The sequence below is a fragment of the Chroicocephalus ridibundus genome, chromosome 14 (genome assembly GCF_963924245.1).
Source record: "Chroicocephalus ridibundus chromosome 14, bChrRid1.1, whole genome shotgun sequence".
NCBI lineage: Eukaryota > Metazoa > Chordata > Aves > Charadriiformes > Laridae > Chroicocephalus > Chroicocephalus ridibundus.
The window spans coordinates 14,614,269-14,641,443 of record NC_086297.1 but is presented as its reverse complement, the minus strand read 5'-3'; the positions used below and the strand labels follow the sequence as shown (position 1 = coordinate 14,641,443).

The 27,175-nt window shown below is 48.4% G+C and overlaps 1 protein-coding gene across 1 annotated transcript in view; it reads right to left on the bottom strand.

The window, feature by feature from the left end:
* MYOCD (myocardin) overlaps positions 1–27,175 on the bottom strand; it is a 260,906-nt gene that overhangs the window by 93,546 nt on the left and 140,185 nt on the right. Inside the window, exon 2 of the mRNA XM_063352322.1 lies at positions 24,297–24,526. Within this exon, the coding sequence (XP_063208392.1) occupies positions 24,297–24,444 (148 nt within the window). The 5' untranslated portion in view covers positions 24,445–24,526. The remainder of the gene's footprint in view (positions 1–24,296; positions 24,527–27,175) is intronic.

Genomic DNA, 27,175 nt, shown 5'->3' with positions numbered 1-27,175 from the left:
CAGAACTGCTTCACGGAGGCCCGTATATGTTCTTTGCGAGTGGAAGACCTCTTCTAGGTGAGACCTGGCAGGTTCCCAATGGCTGTGGATGTTTGACGGTATGAATAGAAAGGTGCAGGCAGGTCAAAGAAGCAGCCATTTCTCCTCGGTGTACACTTGCTCACGTGGAAGATTTTGCTCAGTGCTTCGAGTATATACCTGAGGAATATGACGTGGATTTCAACCTACTTCCACCATTTTATTCTTGAGTTTTTTGAAGATGGCTATCAGAAGGCATGGCTGCAATGGCAGTGTGTTTCAAGAAAGTTTCCAGATACCAAACAAAAATATTGTTAAATTGAAAGAATTGTAACTTTGGTTTGGTTTACACATCTTACTGCTGATTTACGTGAGCAGAAGTAGAAATTAAAGAATGGAAGTCTATTTGCACTGTTTAAACTAATAATTTACCACAACTCTCCATCGCTGAATGAAAACCTGAATCAGACCAGCTTGGAAACGCAATATATGCTGTCAGAATAAATATTTCTCTTTACCAAAGGGGACTCAGAGTGCACGTACGCAAACAAATGTCTCTCCGAAGTAAATCCATTAATATACATATTGTCATAGCATTACATCAAACCACAGATATAAATCTGTCTCTGACATTAAAAAATGGAATAAAGGATTTGTTCTCTGTTTATTAATAAGCAGAATTTTTTTCAAGGACATATAATCCCATCATATTATTTTCTGAGACGCAATTATCCACAGTCTTAAAGTAGCGGTGTTTGACTTCTGTGTTCTGATGAAAGCTAAAATGCAATTTTGCATAAGAATATGACAATTTATGGATCCCAAAGTTCCCCCAAGTTCATATGTTGCTTACCTGCACCTACGAGTTGCCCAGAGCTGCTTTTCAGTGTGCCAGGAGAAGCCAAAAGAAAGTGAAGATATTCAGACTCTTTGACTGTTAAAAGCACCAGGAAGTTCTTATTTCAAAAATCATCAGTGAGCTGACAGGCTGAAGCCCACTTCCCAGGGATATTTCTGAACTGGTTTTAGGTAATAGCTGACTAGTAGTGTTTCTCACTATTGAACTGAAATCTTTAGGACAACCCTTGCTACAAGGCTGTGTTCTGTGTGCGTGGGATAGCTATCAAAAGTCATAGTGCTAAACAGGTAATTCAGTCAAAAGTAGCAGATTTTCATACTGTTCTGTCCTTTCCTCAGCCTAAAACTGTAATCTGGCATTTCCTAAGTGTTGCTGTAAACAACAAGCCTTTGTTACACTGCCTGCTGGAGAAGATCCCACAGCAGCCTCTGACTCTCTCCTCTGCTCCCTTCTCTTTTGGTCTCAGATGATAACTTAATAAAAAAGAGGCCCTGCAAATCTTATGTCTTTGGCTTCTCAGGATGTACCAGATCCTACAGCATCTACACCTCGGGTGCCTGAAGGGGACTTGAGCACAAACTACACCTTGGTTCATTTCTTTGTTATATTGCACACAAGGGGAGAAATCCCTCAGAAAGGGTCAAGAACTTGGAGTGGCAGGAGCATTGGAATGACCTCTTTATACAGAAAAGCAGCAGGGTAAGAAGCAGAAAATGACTTCTCCCAGCATCCAGGAGATCTGGGAACGCCAGCCCTAACTTCCCAACGGGAAGAAAATCTGAATATTTTTTTTTTTTTAGGAAAAACTGGTTTGGGTTCTTTTTTTTCCTGAAGCAAACCGGAGCAACTGAATGTCCTTACACTGCCCATTTTGTCTTCAGCCCTGCAGGACCCTTCCAGCAGCTCCTGCTTGTTGGGCCAATACAGGCAATTGCCCTGAGAGAGCTCAGAAGGTCTGGAACACTCAGAGGAAACCTGTGCAGACGGCTCTGAGAGGGAGTCATTTTATTTCATTGTTTCATGCTCCAGGTGAAGCCAAAGTAACATATTTCTTTGTGATATGAGCCTTAGTTGCATACCAGCAATCTTTCCCCAGCAATTCTTATAGTTTGAGGTGCATGAAAATACATATACACAGAGCCGCAGGCACCCGATGAGAGCAGAGCCTGTCTGTGCTGTAACGGATCTTCCTCTGGCAACAAACCGGGGAGAGGAATGAGAGAAGGAGATCAAACCACTGCTATTCGTAATTTCACACAGCTAGCAGCGTCCCTGTGCCGTATAGAAGTATATGCACAGAACAAAGCCCCCAGCGGGAATGATTTATCTCTGAAAGGGAGTTTGTTTCTATTCGTGTTTCTGTAAAGTGGCTTTTCCACTGGACAAACTCCTTGCCAGCAGCTCTTGCACATCCAGCTGCAGCTTGCTGCCTAGAGGGCCTGCTGGAGACTGTCTCCACAGCACTTGCTGCTCCTGTCTATAAATAACATTTTTAGATGCCCAGGCCACACAGTCACACTGCAGGAAAGGTCAGGCATAATCGTCATCGCCCGAAGAGATCACCCTCTGTGATCGCCCCGCGGCTGAGGCTTGCTTTCTGGACTGCAGCCAACGCTCCCGGCCTTATCAGAGCTGGATCTCACTGGGAATTTTCTGATGAGACAATTTTATTGGAAAATGCTGATTCATAGACATCAAAATGTTTCATGGAAATGCACCAGTTTTTATTAATTTACAAGGAAACCCAGACGCTATTTGGATGTACTAGTGACTGGTCGTCTGCCAGGGTATCCCATGGCTTCCAGTGTGTCTGCTTGCAGGACAGCTGTGTCCTCTGGACAGCTTCAAACATGAGAGCCTCAGCACTGCAAAAGGCCTCTGATGGCCTTGCTCTGATCTAGTCCTTGGCAGCCCTTACACCTCATCATGGGACGGGCTGTGGGGGCTTTGGGCTCCATGCACTAAACCCCTGGGGGGCCACCAGGTGCTCGGGGCCCATGGGCTGCCACCTTTCCCCCTTGGAAAGCAGGGCGAACCGTGTGGTCTCTTTCCAGAAGTATGGATGACAATTATCCAAGTATCCTGGCACAGCCTTCCCACTCTGGGCAAATGACATTCAACATCTCAGAGCTTTCCTGGAGCAGGAGCCCTGTTGCACCCCTCTGCCTGGTGCAATAGCCCTGCCTGCAGCCTGCCTCCAACCTTCTGCTTTGTTCCCATACTCCATGAATTCGTGAGAGCAGTGAGTCACAGACACAACAGCCATCTGGTGAGGTGCCCCACGTCGAGGCCAGCTGCGAATGGCCCATCCATGAGCAAAGGTTATCCAGCATGACTCTGTCACCAACTTCTCAAGCTCCTGGTCCTTTTCAGCCCTTCCTCACGTGGGCAGAGGAGCCCTTTGCTGCAGAACAACATCTCCGTGGTGTTGCACTGCCATGAAAAACAGAGTCCTACACTGAGGCTTTGCACCCACTCTGGTAAGAGTTTGCATTGGGTGCAATTTTTAGGCTGCTTCCATTCACTCTACTTGCTGGATCCTTGCTTCTGCTGACACCTTTGAGGATGTGTTGCTTGGCCTTTCCAGGTGGCTGTATCCATGCAGGACAGCCTACCAGGGCCCTGCTCCACATGACATGGCAATAATGTGCTCACCATCCTCATGGCCTCATCCCTTTCCTTTAGACCCCACCATGGCTGCTGTCCAGTTTGGTCTGTTATCTTTAAGGACAACAAGACCCAAATCTTACCCCCTCCCTATAAGGGAGCTTAAGCTGAGATGAAGAAAAGCTTAGGTCTCCAAAGAAAACAGGCTGTAGAAGTTTGGAAAAAAAACCCAGTGCACTGTTCACAGTGTTTTTATAGACATGGTGTCCTCTTACCCTCAGTCCAGCAACCTTCAGTGCCTCTCTTGGTGCTTCTCTTGGTGGTAGCAAGCTCTGCATGGTTTTCTCTGCATCTAGAGAAAAATCCCTTTCTTTCTGTCACCCTACAGCTGCCCTCGTGTCTACTCCCTGCTCCTCAGTATTTTCCCACCTCTGCTCCACCACCTGGCTGTGTCCTATCTCTCCCCCATGGACACCCCTCCTCTCCTCATCCCCTCCAGGCCTTCACCAGCCCCAAGGGCAGGGCCCAGGATGTACAGCCCAGACTGGGTTATTTTACCAAAGCAGAACGTACAACAGGACACTGTGCAGAAATCAGATGCCCCTGTTCTCCTTCCCTGCCCCTCTCTGCAGCTAGACTACCCTGGAAGACTGAAATCCCCCTGGCATCTGGGGCTTCTCTGTGACAAGGGGCAGGTGATAAGTCTGTGGGAAGAAAGGGAACTGATGATGCCACGTCCAAGCAACTGGGGATGGTGAATGAGCAGAAAGTTTCATGAATTTAGTAAAATCTTTGCTGGCTTGCAGTACGAAGCCCTGCTATGGAGCAGGACACTTTGGTCTCTGGTGGGGCTGGTTGAGGCCTTCCCTCTGCTCTCCCAGAGAGGTGCCATGGAGGCATTCCTCTTTTGCCCCAAGAAATCCCTTTCTCATGCCCGCTCTAAGTATGGGGAGACCCTGCTCCCCAAAGCACAGTGAGAACCTTTGCCATTAGGTGCCATTAGTCAGTCAATATAAGCACTGCTGTGCCGAGGAGATGCACGAGGAGACACCACTGTCATTCTGGAGGGCTGATGAGAGCACTTCCTTCATGAGAACATTTCCCACACAACTCACAAAAGGTGCAGGGAGACCTTTCTGTGGGAGAAGGAGTGACAGGGCACAGAGCAGCTGGTGTAGGCGCTGCTGCTTTACCCCATAGGTGGGTGCTGGGATGTCACGGGCGTGGTTATGCGATGGGCAGTCCTGAGAGACAGAGAGAGACAGCAATCCCATGGGCTGACAGGGTGAACCATAAGCAAAATGTGAAAAAAACCTGTCAGCGCAGAAGTGGTGCACCCAAGGCCAGCACGTGCTCCCATGGGGCTGAGTGGATGCTCAGGAACTCAGCTGGGTCCCTAGTTATGGGCTTTCTTGTTCCTGCATCTTCCTGCAGTCACAGGTGGACAACATCGGCTGCAGCTGCCTGAGCAATTGGATGCCTGTGATATTCCTTGTACCAAAGAGGAAAAATGAAAAAAGAAAATCAAATTTTCAGCCCTGTCCTTCCAGCCAACACTATGCTGACACCTGAGGATGAGATGAACGATCCCTGGTCTCTTCCCTCTCCTGCTGAAGGACCTGGAGGGGGAGAAGCTCCAGTACGAGTCATCACAACTACAGCTGCACTTCTCTCTAATGTTGCTGCTTTCTTGCAGAGCAGAAACAGAGACTTTTATTCAGGAAATAAAATACAGCACAGAAAGTCACAGCAGCCCAGAAAAAGTGAAAGTCAAAGTGTCTGAGGGAGGTGAAAAGTGCAGGAAAGGGGTTATCTTATGAAAAGCAAAGATGAATAGATCTCCAAGATAATTAAGATAAAGGTTGTTTGCCTCACTGCCAGATTTCAGAGTTCTAGAAGTTTTGCTCATTCTGTCCTCCTTTTCTGCCTGCGAGGAGACCGAGCTCAAGTCGGCCAGACCTGCACCAAAACACAGCGGTCACCTACGCTGAAATGCAATAGGGTGGGCTGAACACAGAGCCAAATTTACCCTGCGAGTCCATCTTATACTATAGACTAATCCCTTTGCTGGGCTGGAGGGGCGTAGCTCCCACACTGAGTTCAGATATCTTCTCACTGACACACTCCGAATCTCTCTTCCCTTGCTGGCAGCTCCCTACCTCCATGCTTTGGGCACTTCTACCCAGAGTGGATGGGTGGGATAGATTTCTTCTCCAAAGCACAGAAAATAGACTGTTGCACAGATGTGGGAAGTTGAAACGGTTGTAGCTGGCATCACAGGAAGAGTGAAGCTGCTCACAGGTTTGCCAGAGCCGGAGTCTGGGTTTCCTTGTGGACAAAGGGGAAAAGCTTGTGAAGCTGCGAGCTCCTCACAGGTGTGGAGGGGAGGAAATGTGGGGACCAAAAGGAGCTAAGTGGCTACACAGCATCGGTGAGGAGATGAGGAAAGATTATTGCCAAGACAGCATTCCTGAATTTATGGGAGAGGGAAGCTTAAATCAAAACAAAGAAAGAAATCAAGACCTGAAAACAAGATTTGATCTGAGCAAGGTAACTTTCCCATTCTTTTTGCGTGCATTGCACATGATGAACTGTGAAGTGCTGGAAAGGCATAAAGAAGATTAAACTTTAGATTTCTTCTATTTTTATGGAAATAAACTCAAAGTTATTAAAATACTCTCAGTCAGCTGTAGTGGGTTATGCTATATATGGTTAACAAACTGACCTGCATCCACAACTTCCATAATGCTCTATTATTTTATCAGGGGTGGCTTGTTGATGCAATCAATATGGGATTACACCTTGTGCTGGGAGTTGAAGTCTGCACAGGTGTAAGCTTTCCATCTGAGACTACATGAGCCATCTTCGGGCTTCTCCCTGTTCCCTCCAGCAGGTTGGACACTGGTGAGCGAGCAGCTGCCCAAGGCTGAGAGTGAAGGAGACCATGTGCAGTGGAAGGGCGCCCAGTGCCTGCAGTGTTTCTGCTCATGGCTTAAAAGGGAGTCCAGGCTGGGTCTGGCATTGCTGGAGGGTCTTGGCAGACAGGAAGGAGCAGTGTTAGCCTCTGTTTTCCTCGGCCTCCATCTTTCCCAAAGACTGTAGTATATCCAGGACAGAGGCATTTTGATGCTTCCCAAGCTGTAACTCAGCATGAGCGAGAGTAGAAAATTATATTGAGCTGTGAAGAAGAAGAAACCAGGACCATGTTCCTGGGTCAGATGGAGAAAGAGATGTCATTCCTGGACTCCCTCATTTCCTTGGGTAGTCAGTGATATGCTCTTCTTAGAGATGCTTTGGGTACCTGCTCCTTCTCTTCTCCTGGTACTGTCACCCAGCCTTGTTTTTTGCCCCCGAGCATCTCACCTCCTTATCTCCTGTGAGGGCACAGTGGGACCTTGCAGAGCATGGGGATGTGAAACCATATTCTTCCTTCCTTCTGCTTAAGATGCCTCTATTAACATTCCTACTGTTGTATTTAATTAGTATGTTTGTGGTTTTACGCATCTAGTGAGGTGCATTTGCTTACACTCCATTTACGACAGACTTCACACTGTCGGCTGGATATGAGCCAGCAGTGTGCCCAGGTGGCCAAGAAGGCCAACAGCGTCCTGGCCTGTAGCAGCAATAGTGTGGCCAGCAGGAGTGGGGCAGTGATCATCCCCCTGTACTGGGCACTGGTGAGGCCCCACCTCGAGGGCTGTGCCCAGTTTTGGGCCTCTCACCACAAAAAAGACACTGAGGGGCTGGAGCGTGTCCAGAGAAGTGCAATGGAGCTGGTGAGGGGTCTGGAGCACAAGTCCTGTGAGGAGCGGCTGAGGGAGCTGGGGGTGTTCAGCCTGGACAAAAGGAGGCTGAGGGGAGACCTTCTCGCTCTCTGCAGCCCCCTGAAAGGAGGGGGCAGCCAGGGGGGGTCGATCTCTTCTCCCAAGGAACAGGCCATGGGACAAGAGGAAACGACCTCAAGTTGCGCCAGGGGAGGTTTAGGATGGACATTAGGAAAACTTCTTCACTGAAACGGTTGTCAAACACTGGAACAGGCTGCCCAGGGAAGTGGTTGAGGGACTATCCCTGGAGGTATTTAAAAGACATGTAGATGTGGTGCTGAGGGACGTGGTTTAGTGGTGGAGTTGGCAGTGTTAGGTTGATGGTTCAACTCGATGATCTTAAGGGTCCAACCTAAATGACTCTATCACAAATCACTGTTGTATTTCTTTGAGAGCAGCACACGCACCGTGCACGGCAACGGCAGGATTTGCAATGGAGAGGCATAGCTCTATAAACTCCCCTACACTGAGTTACACTCTGATGCTACCCTTCCAATGGTACCTCCACTGTGGAAATACTTTATTTTTTTATTAAAAGGGAATTACAAAATTTTGAGCCTCCATGCAGCTCTTCCAAGGGCTGTCCTCTGTCTCTCATCAGTGTATTTCATTACAGGATAATACCCCTTCGTGCAAAATGCATCTCCAAGCAGCTGTCACATGCCCACTGTGGCAACCACCTAGGAAGAGTAAGTCTTGGAAATAATCAGTCAAGGTACAAATGAACATAATTCTGCCTTCTATGCGATAACTGGGAGATACACATCTGTTGTAATGTTCTAGGAGGTACTGGCAACTTAAATATTTTTTTGAAGACACAAGGCTGGAATAGAGATATAAGACTTTATGGCATCAAAAATGGTAAAAAAGATCATCTGTTTTTGAAAAAGGGAAATCCTAGATCAGCTAGTTTAACTTCCATTTCCAGAAAAGTACTGGGGCAACTAATTGAGCCAACAAACAAATACTGAAACAAATCAGGGAAAAGAAATAAAAAACAGCCAGTGTGAATGTGTCAAATCTAATCCTTCTGTGACACTTGTGGATAGGGAAGAAGCAGTACATGTCATCCATCTTCCGTTTAACAAGGCTGTTGACACTGTCTGACATGACATTCTCAAAAGCTTATTGGGAAAACATGGTCTATATGAAACTGCTCAAGGTGGTGCAAAATACTTAGAAAGGCACACTCAGAAAGAAGCTCTTAGTGGGTCACTAAATGCCACAGAGTCCCCTTGTCTTCTATGTGTCCTTCTACAACGTGGAGTAGAAAATTATTTTATTTAACAAGAGACGAAGTTGGAAGGGGGCACATGCATGCAGCAGAGCAGGATTACAGCTAGAAATGATTTTTAAAAAGAACTGTGGGGACATTTACTGAAACAAATCCAGTGAAAATTAGGCAGGAATGGCCTACTGCACATACGCAATGCACAGAGCAAAGTGCTCTGTAGCTCTTCTGTGGAAACGGACCTGCGTCATGATCCAGGTCAGGACCATCGGTGATGCTACAAGCGTGAGAAGGCTGAGCACTGGGCTGGTGCAGTGCAGGCTACAAAACAAACCCCTTAAACCTCCTGCTTGGCTCAGCATGGGCATGCCCTCAGCCTGCGCACTGTGTTCTGCTGTGCATCCCATTCAGAAAGATGAGAGATGATGGAAGAGAGCCTAAAGAACAGAAAAGAAGACCAGAAGTCTAGAAAATAAGACCTTCAAGGGAAGACCCAAAGACTGAGAGTCTGGAGAAAACTGGGCTGAGGGGAACCCTAATAAGCTTTTAAGTGTGGAGAAGGCTACCATGGAAATAAACAGAGCATTTGATTCTCTGTGTCCCTTTTGGGTAGGGCTAGGAGTTACGGGCTTGCACTTCAGGAAGGAGCTGGAGTGAAGATGGCTTGGGCAAGAGTTGGAATCTCCATCAAAGAAGGTTTTTAAGAACAGGGTGGACAAACTTTTGTCAGGAATGACTGAGGGAAAGCTGATCTTGGCTTTGGGCAGGAGAGGCTTCCTCCAGATGTACCTAGCATGCCCATATGGTTGTGTGGATTTCGAGGGGCTGTGGAATGCTTAGTTCCAGGCTCCTGACAACACTGTGGTGTTTTATATCATTTGCTCCCAGACGTATGCTCTCAGCTTTAACAGCTGAACACTGTTTCTTGTCTAAGAGGACCCTTTTCCTTCAGCTCATCTGTGCTCCTGCTGCATAAGCCATTCCTCACCCTGCAGAGATGCTTAAAGGCAAGAAACTGTGAATCCCGGGCAGAGTCAACCAAGAGGCACCTCGGGGGCTCAGGCGCTATAAGAACCCTATTTCTAACCTCAAAGACTGTCATGGGAGCCTTTGTAAGCAACAACAGAAACGAGAGCTGTCTCTGTTCCTCTGCAGAGCGCAGAGGCAGGGGCAGCGGTGGGGCAGCAGCCGGGAAGCAGCCGCAGGAGGAATGCTGCCTGCTTCTCTGGTTATTGCAGCAGAGCCGTGATTTACATCCCTCGGTAGGCTACAGCGGAAGCGGCAAATCACCTCTTTTACAAGGGTTCAAAAGGCAATTAGACAAATCCGTGGAAGAAATATCCACTGAGGCCATTAAATCTAAAGTCTTTCTCCTGGTTACGGAAAGCCCCGCATCGCTAATTGCTGGGTGGGAGAATTGCTACTGTGTTTTTCCACATTTCTTTTGGCTACTGGTGCTGCAGACAGGAGGGTGAGCTGCAGGAACCCCTGCCCTGACCCAGCCAGGGCCATTCCTGTGTGCTTCGTCTGCATTCTCAGTGCATTCATCTGCGATGGCCACAGACCCAGGGGTTTATTAACAAACAATTGGAGGCTGGAAACGGGACAGAACCCTGTGTCTCAGAGTCAGGCCACATCCCAGACTTGCTGTGTTCTGGACGCTGTTCAGGAAAAGCCAGGAGCCCTGTCCTGCTCTGACTTTTCCCTAGGTAAGCCACGGGTTTTGGCTGTGAGGATTTAGCTCCAAGCCTTTCTCTGCCAAACAGATTCTCCCCTGCGCTGGACAAACAGCAGTAAAACAAACTGGCAAAGCAAATGCCATCCCATTTGCAGAAGCATGCTTGTATTTAACTAGCACTAAAGTTTTCAGATGCAAATAGCTTATTGAGTTGGATAAAAGTCATGGCAATAAATGTCCCTTTCTAACTTCACCGTACAAAAATATCTTTGAATAATAGGATTGCGTTTTTCCAAAAATATTCTTTATTGATTCACAGCAGTATCACATTAAAGCAAAGCATTAGAGTTTCTTCATTAATGAAATAAGACACACAAGTCATTATATTAGTGATTTTCACAGACTAACTCAGTAAGCTATTTTTAATATTCTCATGGAAGCATGCCAGAAGGATAATATTTTTATGTTCTATAGCCGAAAAAATATACTTTCAGACAGTTTTGACTGACTTTAAAGTGTGCTTGAATGCCCAGGCATGTTTTCCGTCCCTACAAAGTGACCAAGAAGAGAGGAGTTTTATCATTAGCACAGAGCAAAACCTTAACAGAATGAAATCGCAGTTGCCACAGCGTCAACAGTGTTTCCCACACACGGTACGAGGGGAGGCTGGATATAAAACACAGTCACTGCTCCCTCTTTGAAGGCAGTGGAATGAATCACTGCTGATGCACTTTCACATCAGGAACGCTGCATTTCATAGGTAACTGAGGAAAAACCTCTGCCCTTTTTCTGCAGCTGCCAGAATCCTGTCTCCTTACCCGGTTTCCAGATTACACTCACTGCATGTTTTCCAGTCCAATTCTCACTCTCGTTTCTTCTCTCTCCAATGTGTCTCCACTCTTCTGTGTATCTCTTTGGTATTGCATCTCAGGAAGAGGGAGCACCAAAACATTGCTGTCCTGAGTGATGTACGTCAGGAGCAAAGCAACATCCCCAAGCAGCCTGTGCACCTGTGGCTGGACCAAAGTGCAGGCAAACAGCAGTTTCTTTTCTGCTGTGCTGTGAGTGTTCCTTTTCATATGATACCTATTCCAGACAGTCCCATGCTGCAAAGGGCTATTTCAGGCCTAATGAGGGGCTCTTATCAACTTTCAGGCTCATTTTCAGTGGAGCAAGTCTCTACTGAGTGAGCAGGATCACAGCACACACACACGTCAGGGTCTGCCTGAGGCTTCTAAGGCAGATCGACATCTAAACCCACGTTTCAAACCCGGGTTCGGTGTTTATGAAGGCAGCCTCCTTCAGGCGACCTTTGGGCGTACAGCAAAGCTGCTGATCATTGCCTTTGAGGATCTGAGGCTGCACAGAGCTAAGGGGAGCAGGCGCCCATCAGTGGGATGTTTTAGAACTACCAGGTGCGTATTTGGATGACAGCAGCCCATGCTTGGACAAACCGCACAATGCAGGTGTACAGATTCTGTGTCATCCCCTCCACGGTTTCAACACAAACATCCAAGTGCTGGCAAAATCTCCAGCTTCTCAGGATCACTGCTCCCTTTTGGTCCCTTTCTCTGCTGGAAAGGTCTGTCTTCCTCCCTTCCTTGGCCTCTGTGCAGAGCTCACCAGGGTGGCAGAGCACTTTCAAAGTGATGCCAAACCATTATCCCTACACAACACACATCAGAGTCTGTAGGAAACTGAGGTGACCTGCACGGATCTCTCAGATCATGCCCATAGACCTTTATGCCCAACAGATCTTGCAAAGCAAGAATTAAAATATGCTGCCAGGGGTTCAAGTAGCCAGGCTGCATTTGCAAATTCTGGAAGCCAACTTAATGCTCGTTCTTAGAAGTTCTTACTTTGAGCAGTGCCTGTGCCAGTACAGCAGACAGGAGATGTTTTGCAGGGGTGGGCCTTGAATCTGAGAAACCTCCTGTCATCACTACATTCACGTACCCTTGTGCTGGCGTGGCATCATACCCTTCACAGGCATTTTAGCTGAGCTTGACCACCACGTCTTGGGATGATGCAGAACTGTTGTGGGCTGTACCTGCCTGTAGGAACTTCTCAGCAGGACTGAAGGCACACTTAGTCCGAAAGGAGTATCTTGGCAGTGCTCTCCTCTGCTTCCAAATGGGCTTCAATTGCAAACAGATGGTCATAATTTTGAAACCTCAAGAACCACAGGACGAGACTGCAGCATGCTTGAAAGCACCTTCAGGAATCTCTGGCAAGATCTCCAATGTGACAATGTTGTTTATGGACTACATGCATCCATCAGGAAGGGATCTGTCGTGTTTACGTTAATGTTACGATTCCTCTTGCCTTACTAACATCTTTGCTAGTAACCACGTTCCTTCTGAGCACTGCTCCAGCGGTTTGCAAATGCGGTCTTGAGTACAGGACGTGCAGTGCTTCTGCTGGCCTCATATTAGTCTCTCCTGTAACCGATTTGGACAATAATACTGTAACAAATCCACAGCCACCTTGGTCTCCATGCCTGTCACGATGCAGCAAACCATGGCTGCTCATAGCTGCGGGTGACAGCAGCGCTGGCAGTCCATTGCTCCTGCTGCTCGGGCAGTGCTCCTCTGGTTGTGAACCACCTGGAGCCTCTTCCAGGCTTGCTTTGCGGTCCTCCAGGACTTCTTGCTCCTAGTCCCCTTGCAAACATAGGGGCTCGACACTTGGTTTTTATGGGCATGCTAAAACTTTGGCCAGCCTCCCAATGCCATTGCATAATTAACAGTGCCTATATGGCCTGGTCCTTCTTTTTCTTCTCCTCTTTAACTTCCCTGGGTAGCTGGAAGCTACGCTTCAATATGAGCAGTGCTGCTCAGTGTTTACTTTCACATTGCCAAACAGTCTTTTGCATCCTGACCAGTTCAGCCATCCTTGGCTAAACTGCGTACTGCTGAGGACAATGTCTATTGTCCTGCATGCTACTGGCTGGCCAGAGGAGCGCTTCACATCTGGTATGAGCACTGTAGGACTGTGGTTTTGGGAGAACCACCCATAAAAGGAACAAACTGAAGTTCATTACCCATGAACTGATTAGTGTTTAACATCCACCGCTAACAGCATTGTGTGCCATACCCCTAAAATCCATCTGCAATTGCAACTCCATCCCCTGCAGCTCTGCAGGTTCTGCTGACGTCCAGAAGGTTTAACAAGTGCTTGGAAGTGCCATAATCTGCTCTGCAGCATCAGGAATGGGGGGACAGTGAACACAGCGATGATGGGAGAGCCAGGCTTTGTGTTCATGGGTGCCCACGGCACCTGGGCAGTGTGGAATTGCAGCCATGATCACGACGGTAGTTAGCCACGAAATTTTTTTTTTTTTTGCTAGTTTTAACATGAGACTGTGAAAGGCTCAGCCTGACTCCTGTGCCCTGCCCCGTCCATCGCTGTTCAGTGAGCCCATTTGGGAGAAACAGTTTTGGTCTCAGTGAGTTTTATCGGCCTCCCTCCTTCCCTGATCCTGTAGTACATCCTCCCAAGCCTGTCCCCACTTGGAAAGCCCAGAAGCCGTCCAGGCAGCATGATGGGCGAGAGGCACACAGAGCTGAGCACCTCCCTGGGAGCTAACAGCCTGGCCAGGCTGTTCCCCGTTGCAGGGGAAGCGCGTTATCCTTCACCCAGACAAAACAAGTGCAAAACAGCACCGGGGCAAGAAAACCAGTTGTGCCCTACCCACCTGGGGAGAGGTTCATGAGCCCTAGTCCAGGCGATGTGAAAGCCAGCAGCGCTCCAAGGTTGATGATCATAAAACACATCCCTCTCTGGAGCCTTGCAAGGGCTGACACTGTGGAAACAGGGCACTGAGTGCTAAACAGCTGCTCAGGTGCTGATGCTGATCTATTTGCAAAATCTGCAGCTTCTTCATTTATTTCTGACCCTTCATCTGCGACAGGTGTGGCAGTGCTCTGGTTACCAAGCCTTAAAAGAGAACTCACTGCAGTGATTGACATCTCTTGCTGCGAAAATCAAAAACATCATGCTGGGAAACAAAGTACCAGCAACACAACACAACACAACAGGGCACGAGGTAGTCCATAGTAGAGCCAAGAGGTTTCCCAGACCCCAACTATCAAAATGTTCCCCTCCTGTGGAAGAACTCAGTGAGACAGTGTGGGAGGCTGTGTCGGGAAGGTTTTTAAAGCAGAAACCTCAGCAATACAAGAAGGAAAGTGCAGGTCCTACCCCAGTCCCGGGTGTCCCAAAAAGTACCCACATTGATCTCTCGTGTCCCCACTTCACAGCCTCCAGTCTCCGTGCAGCAGGGTTTAGAGGGATTGGGGAACAAGGACAAGGCAGCAGAGATTTCCTGTGTCTTCTGGGAGATGTAGTGCAGGAAAAACAACGGGTGTGCAGACCCGGAGCTGCAGCAGTAGCTTTGGAAGGATTTTGCTGCTGCTCAGCAGCCTCAGAAGGAACAGCCCTCTCCCTGCGGCGTTCTCTACGTCCAAGACAGAAACAGGCCTGATTTGGCCCTAAATGCATGTACAACAAAGACACAGCTGTGAATTTCCTCTCTTCTCATTTTAAAATATATGAGCTGGTTTGTACAACCCCAGTATGAGGCAGCTTTTCCCATCCATGGAGCTGTTCTCCGAACACCACCCCAGTGAACTACTGGGAAGCAGCCACAGCACTAAACATCTGCACAAATGTATTGTGCCAGATGTTACCAGAAGACGATGCAGCGCTGGGTCTGGATACACATTCCTGGAAGTGCCACCCCTTCAAGCCCTCCCAGAACCCGCCCTGAGAAAGCAGGATCTACAACAAACATGGGAACGGAGCGCAAGGGCTACGATCGCAGCCTGTCTGTCCCCCTGGGAGATTTTGCTTGTCGCACAAACAGAGCAACTGGGCACACAAGGGAGCACGGGGGCAGACGGAGCTATTGTGACCGGAATGTCAAAGGAAGGAAGGAACTCGCCCTGGCCAGCCCACATAACCAGCTCCGAGCAGGTCTCCCGCAGAGATCTCCCTGGCCATGGGAGCAGGCTTTTTGGCATGCCGGTCTCCCCGGTCTCCCCAGCCCTCCATGAGGTCCGTGGCTCCGGCTGCACTGTCAGCACGCAAGCCCAAGCAGCAGCGCAGGTCATGCTTTCCAGCCATGGACTGTCTCCTCCAGCTCCGGCACAGCCAGCATCCCCACCACGACTGCTCAGACCTCTCCTCTGGGCTTTGCAAGCGAGAGAAACATTGTGGTGGAAGTGAACACAAAACGCCGCTCCATCCCCTCTGCGGGAAGCTGGAGGCTGGCCCCAGTTCACCCCACATACTGCCTTGCCACCGGGGGTGGACCTGGCTCCTCCAGGAGCCCGGCACCCTGTCACAGTGCCCTCCCAGCTGCCTGAGGAAGCCCCACACCCGGGACCTGACCCTGGTCCACATGGGGAGCCCCTGGTCGACGTGGAGAGCCCCTGGTCTGAGTCTACCTGCCCTTTCCACAGCTGGGGCTTGTTCCCAGGCATTTCACCCTGGGCTGCCTCTACTGCCGACCATTTCCACGAAGTTAGTTAAAAAAAGAGCTTGCGCTGCACCGTGGAGAATGTCATGAGGATTATGTGGTGCCGTGCGGTTTCTGTGCCGTTCCTCTGTAAATTGTGCAGAGGTCAGGCAGCTCAGAGGGAAGTGCCGGCGGGGTTCACACATGCACACGTGCACGTCCACACTCACAAACACTTGCGCACACAGACACCCAGATACAACTTACGTACTTGCTTTCCTTGTTGTCTCTTAATTTAAAAAGTCATTCAGAGTGAAAATATGTTTCCTCTTTGTGAATGGACAAATCTAACACAGATGGTGCATTAACTGGAAACATCTTTTGTTCCAGTATGTTCATATATTCATTCTCTTCAAGGATGGAAGGCGCCATTTATGAGCATCTCCTCAGTGTTCCCGATCTTTACGACTTGGTGATCTCCTACTAAAAGCTATAACAAATCATCACCTTTTCCTCTCTTACCAATGCTACAAAAGCACAGGTTTAAAGACCACCAGTGTCAGCAGCGAGGTATCAGTTATAACTTGCTGATGGGGAGCAACGCTGTCTTTGCATTTGACTGTAACGAAGTTTATAGTACTTTGTGTGTGCTGTGACAGCCTTCTGTGCCTCCTTTGGGCCTGCTGCTCGCCAGCTGAGAGCGCTGAGGCAACCGAATATGAAGCAAGGGCCAGAGAAACTTTCCCAGCTGTTTCTGCATAAATATGGCATTTCCTTTTACATAAGAATGGATCTTTTGGAAGGAACACAACTGAAAGACTCGAAGTGCTGGAAATTGCAGTAAATCCCTAGGTAAACTGGTTTAACAGACAAATTACCACAAAGAGCTATATAAGCCTCATTTCTCAGTTAATTTTTCTATTAGGCCATCTTACCTAAGGACTTACTGCAATAGGTGTCCTTCCCTACAATTCCCTGTTAGATTCTTCGCTTGGGTATGTGCCTGCTTGCTTGTTATGATGTTGTAGATATTCCCATTGCATCCAGAAATTCGTAGTCCTTTCCAGAATCCTCCTGATTTTTTGGTGTCAGTGAGCTCAACATGCTACTGAGTCCCGTAGGTTAAATACACATGGAGTAAACACGGTGTTATTCTTGCAAGAGGATGTTTTCTTTTTATGATTTCAGGGCTATCAGATTTTATACCACAGATCATGGTTTCAAAAACAAGTGTTCAGATGTCATTCATATGCCATCCATCAGGCTTGATCATGAATTAAAAAATGTGTCCTGGGTTGAACTTTACCCTTGACTAGCTAGGTCTCAAAATCGCTCCAAAGAAGAGGGAAATGCTAAGTGCAACCTGACCGCAGGTGCTCTGAGCAATGGCCTCAAGAATGTGCAAATCGTGAAAGGAACACAGAAATAGCCACAAATGAGACACGAACACAAACTGTGCAGGGAGACATCAGTGCTCTTTCCCTGGTGCAGCAGGGAGAGGAAAGCTTATAGTCACTGACACACTTTGTTTATTTAACCACAGGCATGGTTACAAGGGAAGGACAACAGGCAGAGCCTGGATACCGAGTGCTGAGGCTGGTCTGACAGCGGCGTGAGGAGACCCGGTCTCCTGCAGGCTCAGTCCTGCTGGGTGCTGAGCAATGGTCCTGACCAGTGGGGCACTCAGCCCCACCCCAAGAATGGACCCAAAGAAGACAAGAGCAGCTCAGCACCCCTCAGCACTTCACCCCTCAGCACTTCACAGCGCCAGGGCTGTGATAAGCAGCGGGATGGGGTCACTCCTGGAAGCATGGCAGGACCTGGTTGAAAGCACACGGAGATGGAACAACAATAGGGATCATGACACATGGCTACCCCGTTTGAGTTTGATTCCTGAATGAGGAAACAAAGCAGCAGCTCTGAGTCATAATGAGATTAAAATTGTTCTTAGAAACATCTCAAAAAACACCTGAAAAAAAAATGGGGGTGACACACATAGCCCTACTGCGAGAGGGTGTGAAGGTGATTACACTGAGTTGGGCATGGGTAGAGACCAGTTAGCCGGGCAGGGACACCACGGGACGCAGAGCAGGTTTAGTCAAGGGACGGGGGAGAGGCGAACTGACTCCAGCCTGCTGGCCACCATCCTCACCCTGCACGTGATGTCCCCATCCAGCAGAGAAGGGAACCCCACCTGGGGAGCATGGCCAGGGTCCCCACACATCCAGTGGCTTCTGTGCTGGAAGGTGAACTTGGGGCTCGACACGTGAGAGAATGAGACTCAAGGTGACTCTCAGGCTATCAGGCAGGCGGCTGGAGGAGGCGAAGGCCAACCTGCCTGTGAGAGGAGTTCTCTGCAGGGTGGGCCTTTTCTATCTGAATGCATCCCAGTGTCCTAGAAGCTGGGAGAAAACAGTTCTGCAGTGCAGCCCTCTCTCGACAAGCCAGTTCTTTTACCCTGCAAACTGCAGCTAGCAAGGGCCAGCAGCCAAGAGCAGCGCTGATCATGAGGTGTCAGGAAATGTTTGCCATGACTTTATCCTTAAAATAACCTTCATAGACATTTCGCTCAGCAAAGAAAGGTCCTACCCAACCTCTTGGTGCACAAAGCAACACAGACCCCCAAGGAAGAATGACGGGTCACTCAATGAACTCCTATTAAAATGATAACTAGACTCCAGAGGGCCAGCAGGGAACAGAGTGGGACCAGGGTCCAAGGCAGGGTCTTCAGCCTCTGCCACCACCGCTTTGAGCACTCAGACAGACTCAGAGCTTGTGAGAGGTCTGAGACACGCAGGCAAGTGGTTGTCCCTTGGCTGTCTTAAAGAAAGAAAGAGATCCTAGGAAACAAACGAACATCTCAGTGCCTTAACAGAAAAGTGATGTGTGTGGTGCTTGTGCAAGTGAGATGCAGCTCAGAGCTCTGTTATGGAAATTTTGCTCTGTGACAAATATGTTATGAATGACTTGTCTTGAAAACACGCCAATGTGTAGGTGCTGCTATCACAACATTCGATGACTTTAACTTACTGTGAGCGTTCTTGCGATAAATCATGGAAAACCTTGCTTGTGCTATCTTTAGTCACTGCAATGTTTCACTCTCACAAGTCACTCACAGCTCTAAAAATACAGTTTGTATCATTGGATTCCTGAAATTCTTTTAGTTCTTACATTCTGATTTAACTGGCATTAAGGCTGGGCTGTGCAGTTCAAGGCTGCAGGCTGATATTTCATTGCGGATTAGGTATCACCTGGGTTCAATACAGTGTTTGCAATATTTATTTGATTTGGATCCAAAGGTAATTTGGAAAATCTTCCTGTAGATACACCTCTTACCTGGCTATGTGGAACAAGGGCTAGATTTTGTTTGGGACTAGATAGTAATTTAATAACCATTCCAATATAGATTTAAACTAAAACACATGCTCGCCACAAGGACTAAGCAGAGACTATGTGAGGTTTTCTCCCCAAAACCTGTAGGTATCTTGCCTCCACTGGCCTATGCACTGTGATGTTGTGATGACTTCTAGGTCAGACATCTCTTGCTCCTTTTTTTTTTTTTTCTTTCACTTACATGTCTTTCATAGTAGTTATTGATTCAGAAACACCAACAGCAAGAAAGTCTTGACCTCCCACCAGCCTTTCTGGATTTGATTACCAGCTCACCGATGGCTGATAGTTTGAGCAGAATTTAATGCTTTCTAATTTTCCTTGATAGGGACTACGAAGCACTTTACTTTTTTTTTATCCCAACTGGCAGCTCAACAAAGCCCAGCAATAAAAAGCTCCATTTGTGTAATAAACTGTTGTACAATCTACTACTTATGAACACAGGCCCTGAAAATGTGCAACCTTTCTGCACATTACATTAAACGCAAACCAGATGGGCACTTGAAAATCCTCCCCTTTGTTGCAGGGGGCTAAAGGAGCTGGTGGTCAGAAGGTCTGTTTCACTACACAAATAAACAGAATTTAACTACTTTATTTTCCAAAATCAGCAATGGGAAACCTGTGTGGAAACACTATGAGCAGTTAGCAAACGTGCTGCTGAACTGGAGTAGGCACAAGGGGAACTCTTCAGCTCTCCTGACTGCAGTAGCCAGTCAGTGGCCTCTGGCCACCTGTGTCTGGACTAGATCCATCACCTGCAGTGGGAGCTCTGACACCCAAACTTGGAGACACGTAACTAGAGACAAATGGGTAAAATTAATCTCTTCTCTAAAGACTGTCTTGGTCAGAACTGGTCACCTAATTCTGATAGTAATTGGAAAGAAATGGGACCCTCCAGAGGGGACTGAGCCCATCCTGGGCAGTTTCTGAGGCAAAGAAACCTCGTCAGATCAGACAGGATGTTTCACATTTAGATAACTCCGTAAGTGAAATACATCTCACTGTCAGAGTCCTAGAGCAGGAAGCAAGGGGCAGGAGCTCTGAGCCAAGGACTTTGGTATCTCTGGGCTGTACCAGAGGATACCTAACTCCCCGCATGTCGAGCACACACACTAAGACAGTTTTGGAGGGCAAAATGTTGTACAGCTGTTCCCAAGGCACAGCTGCCACAGATAAAGTACAAGTGTGCAGTGTGACAGCCACCTCTGGATCAGGGTGTGATGACCTCTGGTACCTCCACAATGGGGCTCTCTCCCTCATTGTTCCCAGGCTGAAGGCTCCAGCACCCGAGAGAGCTGGCTGCTGGGAACCCCAGTGCCATGCAGGGGCCCATGTGCTCACTGCATCATGAGTTATTGCTTTTTGTACCTGCCTTTGTGTGTGACCAAACCAGCTCTGTGAGGAACAGACGTGTGGGCAAAACACTGTGTGTCCTCAATCCGAGAGATGTCACGCATTGACCTTGCGACTCAACAGTCTCACTATGTGGACAGGCAAAATGGGCTGGGTAAAGCGTTGGTTGAGAGGGTAAAGTCACCACGTTGAGCTCAAAGTGCCTCTCTCCGGCAAGACAAAAGTGCAAGAGCCCACGGGTCCAGTACTCAGCTAAGATGCATGCGCAATGGGTAGGGCAGGAGGTCTAGGAAGATCTCATCTCTAAACCCAGGGTTACTAGTGAATTTAGGAAGACCCACAGCCACGTTTGCCTTAGGCTCTTCCAAGAGAACAGTTCACAGCTCTGCCCAGTTCAGGACAGTGTGGACCAGAAATTAGGAGGAGAAGTTGTCATTGAGCACATAAATACTATGGTCTGTGGGATTTGGCAGTGTCACGGTAAAAGTGCAGCCTGCCATGGTACCATCCCAGGGGAGAAAAAGGCCAGGGGCTGGGGGTACAGCTGGGCAGGCAGATGTCAGGATTCCTGCTTGTGGTAGGGACAGCAGTTTCCATTTTCCTGGGCCTGTGCATCCAGTCCTGAGTTTTTGTAGGTCCTGCTGAATGGGCTTTCTGCTTGCTCAAAGGTGATTTATTTTTACAAATTTAAATTAAATCCCCTGAGCCATTTTTGAGTAATACTAGAGTTAAAAAGACTATTTTCCTATTTAAAAATATTCTAGCTAGACTGTTTTTATTAAATCAAAGTTAAGTCAAATAAAGACTGCAGTTTGAAAGTTCAGACTTGGGCAGGAGCTAGTCCTCTCTGAGGAGCTGTGCCTTTGACAGACATGTGTCTGTCCAATGCCCACCGAACCACCACAGATCCCCAGCCCGCAGATGGAGGGCTCTGCTGGAAAGATCAGGGGCAGGGGCCAGATCGTGCCTGGCTGAGGTGTTCACACCCTGTACCCTCAGGAGATGGGATGCTACAGGGCAGGTGGAGGTGGGGGTCACACATCTTGCACTTGCCTCTCCTTGAAATATAACATTAGCAGCAGTCCTAGCATGCCACTAGTTGGGTTCAAGAGGCATTACATGCCTTGGAAGATCCCTAAATACAACAGGTGGCAGTTACGTCCCTTTCACCTGACTCATTCCCAGGCATTCCCTTCTTCAGTGCCATAATTCCTGGGTTGCATCCCCAGCAGCGTGGGCAGCAAGGCGAGGGGGTGGACTCTGTCCCTCTGCTCCGCTCTGGGGAGACCCCCCTGCAGTGCTGCCTCCAGTGCTGGGGCACCAACAGCAGAAGGACACGGAGCTGTTGGAGCGGGGCCAGGGGAGGCCACGAAGATGATCAAAGGGCTGGAGCCCTTTTGCCGTGAGGACAGGCTGAAAGAGCTGGGGGGGTTCAGCCTGGAGAAGAGAAGGCTCCGGGGAGACCTTCCAGCCCCTTCCAGTCCCTAAAGGGGCTCCAGGAAAGCTGTAGAGGGGCTCTTTGTCAGGGACTGTAGCAACAGGACGAGGGGTAATAATTTTAAACTGAAAGAGGGGAGATTTAGATGGGATCTGAGGAAGAAATTCTTTGCTGTGAGGGTGGTGAGCCCCTGGCCCAGGTTGCCCAGAGAAGCTGTGGCTGCCCCATCCCTGGAGGGGTTCAAGGCCAGGTTGGACGGGGCTTGGAGCAACCGGATCTAGAGGAAGAAGTCCCTGTCCATGGCAGGGGGGTTGGGACAAGGTGATCTTTAAAGTCCCTTCCAAACCAAACCATTCTATGATTCTGTAATTCTATAATCTTGGATGCTGGGTCTCTGCTTCCTCCTGCTGCTTATCCCCATGTATCCATGGGGTGAGGGTGGGAGTGGTGAATACAGCTGTACAGGTGCCCTTCTTGGAGGTGGGATATGAGGAGACACTGACATATTGCTTTTTCCTTACGGCAATCCCAACTACTGACCCTGCACCCTGTGGTGGAGGGATGGGGTAGAAGGTCCCTGCTGTGCCAGCCCAACAAATGGCACTGAGCAGGCCAGGGAGGCTCTGCCCTCGTTGGGGACAAATCTGCTTCAGGGCTCTGCAGTATCCTGCAGGGTAAAGGGAGATGACCACTGTGTACCACTACGGGGAGCAGCCTGTGGGGCCGTGGGATGCCTCCCTCCCTGTCTGCCCCCCGGGTGCTCATCAGGCTGCTCCACCAGCCCTGCAGGAGCTGTCACACCAGAGAATGTGACATCAAAGGCAGGCCTGGCTGCCACACAAGATGCGTGACACTTGGTGGGCCCGCCAGCTCCTGAGATGATGTGAGATGAAGGGAGACGGCTGTTCCCAAACGGGGACGGCAGGAAGAGCCCAGCCCCTACTCTGTCTAAATGTGTGAAAGAAAGGGAGAAGCAGCAAAAAGAGAAGAGCAAAGGGCTGGAGAGATGCCCAGACTGTGGGGGGCTCTTTCCACTTAGAGACTGCAAACACCCCATGTTTGGTGAAGCCATGCCCCAGTGGGCCACCAAGCCAGCACCCTGGGGGGCATGAGCCCCCGGCACAAGGTCAGTGGCAAGGTAGATGCTCGTGGTGCCGTGGGGCTCAGTGCAGTTGGTGTCTGCTGGTCATGCTCAGAGGCAGCTTTTGCCTATGAGCACCTGAAGATGTCTCTCTCTTTGCCTTCCCATAACAAAAATCATGTGGGAAAATGGATGCAAAATATAAGGATGTGAAAGCCACAGAGGAAACGTGAATTTTATGCATCACCAAATAGCCTTAACACTGCCCCTTTTACAAGTCAACGTCACCTTTCCCATTGTTATCATAGTATCTTAGGTATACTTTGACACCTGAGACTGCAGAAAAGAAGTGCCCTCGCGGGTGTGACTTAGTCTGGGCAGCCTCTGGGCCTGGTTCTCTGCTGTGTTACTCCAGTCTGACACCAGTACACTGCCATGATGACATCATTTGGATTATTTCTGATTTATAGTGATCGAGAAAAATTGGGTCCTGTACAATAATGCAAACAATCAAAGACACAAAGCAAAAATAGTGCCTTTGAGCTGCACTTTCACATTACATGATATTTTGAGGACTTAATGTTGAAAGCCTTAGAGTGCACAAAAGGAATTTTCTTCATTTCATATATTATACAGTTGCCTGAAAGAAATGGCAAACAACTCCTCAGCCTGAGCATGCTTTGTGCAGGCTGAATTGTGGGTTTTTTTGTCCATAAGCTTTCTACCAACAGATCCCTACTGAAACTCAGATCAACATCTGCCAGCAAGACTAGTTTCTGGACCCATGGCCAAGGAAACACAAATGACCCCTGCAGAGGCCCAGGCCAAATTCTGCTCTCGGTTACACTGATCTGAAGCAATTTTGCTGAAGACAAGGTTATCCGAAGCACCCAGTGCTCTGTGAGAGCAGAACAGGTCTATCAGCACCTTTGCAAACAGAATACCCCCTCCGTTTCTTCTCCACTGATCAACTTTACATCACCCTAAATCACCAGCAAACCCCATTACTACGGTCAGAACATCAGTCTCTTCCTAAGACCTTAAAATGCTGCATTTCAGCCAATGTTATACCAAACACTCGGATCGCAAAGAACATGGTAACTGCCTCAAGTCTGACAACAGCACTTAAGGCTGACCCAGAAATATTGAGCTGAGGAGGCACTTCCATTAAATCTTAAAGTGCTGCCATCAGAAACACCCTCCAAAGCACCACACATAAAAATAATGATGAACCGCAAACCCAGCATGTGTGAGAGATGCTAAACTAGCATCTACCCAGCATTTGTGAGAGATGCTAAACTAGCATCTACCCAGTCTCACTTCCCCTCTCTTGACCCCACTGGGCAAGGAACTTACCGTTCTTCCGTTCCGCAAAGGGTGGTGGCTGGAGCTTGGTGCCATCTCTCACTTCGCTGGCAGCCTTTTCTCTGGGTGCCTTTTCTTCTTCATTTCCACTGGGTGCACTTTTGTGGTCCGAGCGATCCTGTTTGATCACACCATTCATCCCCGTGCCTGAAGGGACTGGTCCAGATTCTGGCTGCTCCACTTTGGATGATCAGGTAGAGAAGCAGACACCAAAGCAGCCTCTGGAAGAGAGGAGGAGCAGGTAAGGAGGGAGCCCCCAGTCAACCCTTGGAACAGTGAACAAAGACGGGCATTTGTGAAACAATCAGACCACAGACAATTAATTATTCCATCTGTTCTTCTGTGTTGGAAACGTTGCAGGGGAAGATTTCAGGGTTCCCTGTTGCCTGCTTGATTCTATTCACCTTATCTGCTGGGTCTGCATCCGTGGCTGCTTTGCTGGAAGAATTTCCACCTGTAAGCACGGAATATTTGCAGAAAGCCAGGGGTGTTATGAAAAAAGCACAGTCATGGGGAACCCACATGAGAGAGCTCTTGAACCATTAGAAATACAGAACAGATCTACAAATGAGAACAGTCTTCCTTTATGCAAGGGTTTGGTTTGCTGAGAAAACTGGGTGACAGAAGTGATTCTGCACACCACAGAACAGGCCGCTAATTACATGATGCAGATAGCAAATAACAGCCAGCTTTTACACCAGGAAGCGTACAAACACCCTGCAAAGCAAAATACGCATGGAAAAATTATTCTTTGACATCCAAGTTTTCATTAGCACACATGGTAGGGTTAAAGCATTTATGAAGAATCCAATCAGGTTAGGTAAATTTTTTTGAGAGTTTTTGAAGGATGAGAGGAGTTGTTTGTTTATTTACCACATTGTTCTACTCTGAGGCTTATGTGGGGTTTACTGTCAAAATACATCAGGAAAATCTGCAAATTCAGATTGTGCTTGTACAAAACATCTGGGAAAGGAGGTGCTCTCCTTGATGACACCTGTATCTTGCCCGAAACAGGGAGAGAAAGGACTCAACTCACACCAAATGTCTTTGTCGGATGCAGGCACATGACCCAGGAGGAGCTGCTGATACTAAGCACAGAAGAAAGCTGCAAGGACCTTTTCAACAAAGCATTGTCCAAAAAAAATCTCCAGATGCTAAGTGAAAGTGAATGCCTGTAAGAATCAGCACCAGCTCCTAATGAGTCCCATCAGGAAAGAGCTGAGGAGAGCTAAAAAAGGTCATTTGTAGAGAACAAGAATAGAAAAGTGCAAGATTGACTCAGTGATAAAATCTGATTTAATACAAAAAAGTTACCAATTTACTGTATAAGGAAGTAAGAATAGTGCATTGTATACGATACCATCTCCTGCGTGCTACGTGTGCCAGGACTGTCGCGCACCCCTCTTCCTACACTGCACCAGCAGGGACTTTGCCATCTGCTTTCTCCTCCCCGTCCATCTCATTGCCCAGCCCCACCTGCCCTAACTGTCCCCCCACGGCTGTGTCCCACTGGCCGCAGGTCAGACACTGCGTCCTTCTGTCTTGCTTTACACTGTTTCGTTGTTGGGAGATCCCACGTAGGGTGCCCATGGGGTGGATGCACTGGCCGGGGAGGAGGTCCCAAAGGTGCCTGGGTCGCTTTATTCCTTTGCAGGTGGGACATAGAACTGACCTTATGTGCATTGCCTGGGACAGACTGTGTCCATACCCAACCCTGCTGTCTGGGCTCTGAAACAAAATGCAGAACCACACTTGAGCCAAACTCAGTCCTTACCTGCACAAAGCCCCACACCAGACCCTCCTTTCTGCTGTCTGCTTCCCACCACTGCCTTCTCCACTCGCCTTTGCAGCTCTTTGCCCATCTCCTGTGCTCAACTATTCCTACCAAAGTCTGATGTGCTGCCACTACAGATGGAAACAGCCCTGCAGGCATCCAGACAGGCCAGGGCAGTGCTGTGTGCCACATATTTGGACTGACAGTCACAGTTTCCACCTCTGCTTGAGCATTTTTAGCTCCCTCGAGTAGCTTACCGTCTTATTTCTAGTGGTGCAACTGCTATGCAACGCACCATCAGCGTGGTGATGGGCCACCAGTCTGCTGCACGTCCACCCTCTGGGGCCTGCAGGGCTGCAGACCCACTTTGGCACGAGCAGCGTTAGCCCTGAAGCTCTCTATTTAATTCATGGCTATCATGGAACATGCAATAAGTGTTTACATTACTATTTTAAAATGTACATTTTTTTAACTTTTAGAAGTTGCTGATACGATGCATCTTTCAAGTGGAAACAGTGGGTGATGATAGGACAATCCAGCAAACTGCATCTGCTTACAAAAATCAGACTTTGTTCAACTGAACACTAAATCTTTGATAAATTAGTGAGGGCTTTGGTGACGTACATGTTGAACCAATATGACAGTTTTATATGGATTATGATTATTAATGTTTTTGAAAAATAGAGAGCGTGAGCCAGACATCCAGTGCTGAAGCTGCAAGACCACCAGCAGAGGCAAGAGTCTTTCAGGAAGGCTTCTTACAGGCACTGTGTACAATCTTTTTGCACTCGGAGCATATGCAACATTTTAATTTGCAGTGAGAGTACTGGGGTCCTTACTGTCTGAGCCAGGAGGTCACGCTGCAGCCCCGGAGACGCATGCTTCACAACACACTCAAGTACCACTGGCCCAATGGTGTTTTTTTTTCTGAAGTCAAATTTGGCCTCAAAACATTCCACATTGTTCACTCGCTTCAGCCTGAACTGATTGTATTTACAAAGCTTAAGCACACTTTTGAGCCGCAGAACACATCTCCCATCAACCACTGCTGCCAACACATAAATTGCAAGGCTGTACACAGTACAGGCCATGGCCC